Source organism: Nannochloropsis gaditana, assembly GCF_000240725.1.
Source record: "Nannochloropsis gaditana CCMP526 unplaced genomic scaffold scaffold189, whole genome shotgun sequence".
In the NCBI taxonomy this organism is placed as follows: domain Eukaryota; class Eustigmatophyceae; order Eustigmatales; family Monodopsidaceae; genus Microchloropsis; species Microchloropsis gaditana.
In genome coordinates this window covers 35007-38265 of record NW_005803764.1, presented here as the reverse complement: position 1 = coordinate 38265, position 3259 = coordinate 35007, and the positions used below count along the sequence as shown (strand labels likewise).

The 3259-nt window shown below is 52.2% G+C and overlaps 1 protein-coding gene across 1 annotated transcript; it reads right to left on the bottom strand.

Annotated features, from left to right (window-relative positions):
* Nucleotides 1–1253: 1253 nt before the first annotated feature.
* NGA_0496102 (glutathione s-transferase) lies at nucleotides 1254–1670 on the bottom strand (the record flags this gene model as incomplete). The annotated part of the gene is made up of 1 exon (XM_005855460.1): nucleotides 1254–1670. The coding sequence occupies one exon, from the start codon at nucleotides 1668–1670 to the stop codon at nucleotides 1254–1256; it is 417 nt and encodes a 138-aa protein (XP_005855522.1).
* Between the last annotated feature and the right edge of the window lie 1589 nt (nucleotides 1671–3259).

Here is a 3259-nt window from a genome sequence, read left to right as displayed (position 1 = left end):
TCTGCTTTGGGGCCGACCCTGTTCCTGCCTGCAGTCTTCGGGTACATTTTGATGGTAACAGTTTTGGAGCCATTACTGGCGACCGTTAATGCGGCTTACATTTGTTTCGCCGAGACGCCGGCTTCGGTATCGCAGACATTTCCTTTGATCTTCCACCGTTTGAGTCGGATTGCCGAGGTCCGAAACTTTTGAAAAAAAGGTCACGAAAGGGACGTGACGTAGAAATAAAAAGCGCGTGGCGTGTATACAGTGCATGTAATATGCGATTCTGCGATAATTACAAACCTTAAAACAAGTCGTTCTCTACAAAGGAAGTAGCTTTCTTGACACTGCAGAAGGCTTCAAGCGTTCTTCACGTCTTTGGGAGTGAGTTCTTCAGGAAGTCGATTGCTTTTTAGTCCCTCGCGGAGGTCACGCATGCACAGTTTTCGTACCCAATACACCAAAATTAATGTATCAAATTAAGTCGTAAATGCCCTTCAAGAGTCACAAATTGCTTTCTTGCTTCAAAGCTCGTAGACTAGTGTTGACAATCATCTGTTTTCTAGCTGAAAGATCGATCGGTATATATAATCATCTCTCAAAAACAAAGAGATTTATACATGCTCAAGAAGACTTACACGCCGAAAAGTCTTTATCTCGGGATCTATGCTCGAATGATCCCAACACCCCGGTAAGTGCCCCTGTTTCACTGCCAGGGCCACTTGTCTCGGTTTGACGTCCGAAGGCAAAGCAGACCCGTCGGCTCTTTTCCCGCCATAGAGGTTTCTGGAAACCGTTCCTCCCCATACAACCTCAAGACATGTTGACCTGCTGGGGTAGCCCGAAATTCTTCTGTGATGACGGCTAACCTTTTGGCCCAGGGGGAGGCCTCTGCTCCCGACAAACCTAAGGAGGCGAAGGCGGGAGGATTTATCAGTGGGTACGCCAAAGCAGCAAACGTCAAATCCGCTGCTGTCATCCGATTTGCCCCCAACAGGTATCTTCGCGGGCTTGCGGGAGCTCCCCCGCCCTTCCCTCCTTCCTCGCTGTCCAGTAATGCCGAAACTTCCCGGAAAATCTCACGAGACTCTTCCAACGCCGCAAGAGTCGAGGTTTCATCGATTTTCATCGCTTTTAGCATCACTGGGAGGATCTTGGCTTCCAATAGCCGCCACATTCGCGCCTCGGCCGTGGGATAATGCCTTTCCAACAGTGCGTTGCAGGTATCAATTCCCTCCTGTCGTCCTTGCCACATTTCCCAATACACGATTTTACGCGTCGCAGGCCCCAGCTGCTCTCCCAGCTTCCTCCAACGCCCGTACCTTGTCCCCCATATCTCCAGGAGGGTACAAGTGCCCCAGCTCCTTCGGATACAGGGAGGCAAGGTGCTGGAGGATCTCAGCAGAGTCCTGAACAACAGTGGGCGGGCCCTCAGGGTCCACTCCGGGAAGCACCAGGACAGGCAAGCCTGTTTTCTTCCGGTCCTTGGTTAAGGCGACCGTTGGTCGATAATGGAAGACAGGGGCATGGGCGTCTTCGATGTACGTGTCGCGTAGGGGCGACAAGTCCAAGGCCCAACGAGCTTTCTCACAGTAATGGGAGAGAGCAATCGTGCAGAGTTTAGCGCCGTCTTTCGGTACTTCGGGTGTACGTACGAACCATCCCACTGTTCGCAGTACGTGGTCCATCCTTGTGGCTACTCCAGGAATAAAAGGGGTCGAGATTAGTTTTCAGGGATTGATGAGATCCAGTTCGTCCATGCATCAAAGAATGGGGTGTTTTGCCACAGAGATTTCTACTGACTTATACTCATGGATTGTATTCATGAACACATTCGGCCGGCGTTTCCCCCCAAAAATTGTTCACATATTGCGTGTTGCGCTCGTCGCTATGTTTTTGTCCTGAGGTTTCCTTTTCTCACGGTTTTGCGCAATTTCTCCCCCCTTGGGCCGCCCAAGGCTTGGGCCGTTCTTCTGTTTCGCGCAATTTTTCTCAATTGCCCCTCGCGGTGACGTATGGTCAACTTACCTCTCTATAATGCAGTCTTTTGGAAGCTGTAAACACGTGACTCCTGGTCCAAGACTGCTGTAATGGGAGTCAGTAGTGCTGTGTGGCGGCATTGATTACAACGGAAGGAGAAATTCAGCCGTTTCCCGGGAACGTTGCATCATCTCATTGCTTCTACTGCTCCTTTCCCATTCTCTTGTCCTCCATTGGACAATGCTACCATGAAAAAAGGACAGAAATGAAAGACAACTGTCCACAGATAAAATATTGGGTGCGTATTCCAGTTGATAAAGGATACCCACTAAGTCTCATGGTAGTCATCCGCAAGGAAAATACTACAGTGCTGATATGTATTTTTCATATTCCTGGTTGCACCTATCAGTGAAGATGTATTGTATCTGTACACACACCAGATAGGCATGGTGGGTGCTCTGACCATCATTTCTGGACCTCCGCATCCTTGTTCATTCTTCTCTTTTGCCTTTTGCCCCCCCTCATTGCCCCTCGCACGTTGCCCTGCCTGTATGCATGCAGTCGGTGGAGGACCTCGAGCGAATGGAAGAAGAATTCAATCTGCAGCAACAGCAACAACCCTTGGTGTCCTGCTCTGTAGAGGAAGGAAAGATGAAAAAGGGCAACGATGCCATAGAGAGAGGAGGGACAGGGAGCGGAACCCATGAGGGAGGAGGGGGAAGAGCGCACGAGGAGGAGGAAACAGGGAGCAAAAAGAGGAGAGAAGACACGGAGATGTCCTCCACTGGATTTTCTGTACCCGATACCGTGGCGACGATGCCCACAGGGGAAACAGAGCAGGTACCTCTATCCTCGCTGCTTTTCTTCCGTTCCTTCCTGGATGCTTTTCTTCCTCTTTCCCTCCCTCCTGTCCTTCCTCCTTCCCTTCCTCCTTCCCTCCCTCTGCACTCCCTTCTAACCTGCCGCCGCCGCTCCTCTTTCCTATCCCGATCCATTCCTGTCCTCCTTCCCTCCCTCCCTGCAGGAAAGTTCCCCCCCCCCGGGGGCTGGGGTTCCGAGGAAACGAGGACGGCCCTCAGGCTCAGGAAGAGGACACACACAAGGGAGGAAGCCGGACAAAGGGTGGGAGGGGGGAGGGGGAGGAGAATCGGATGCGCGGGGAGGATCGGCGACGGGGAAGGGAGGACAAGGAGACGACGAGGAGGGTCCCGGCGGAGGTAGCACCGGCAACCCCCCGAAGAAGCGGGGGAGGAAGCGCCTAAAGCCTCATCCTGACGTCCTGGCTCCCGTCGTGATC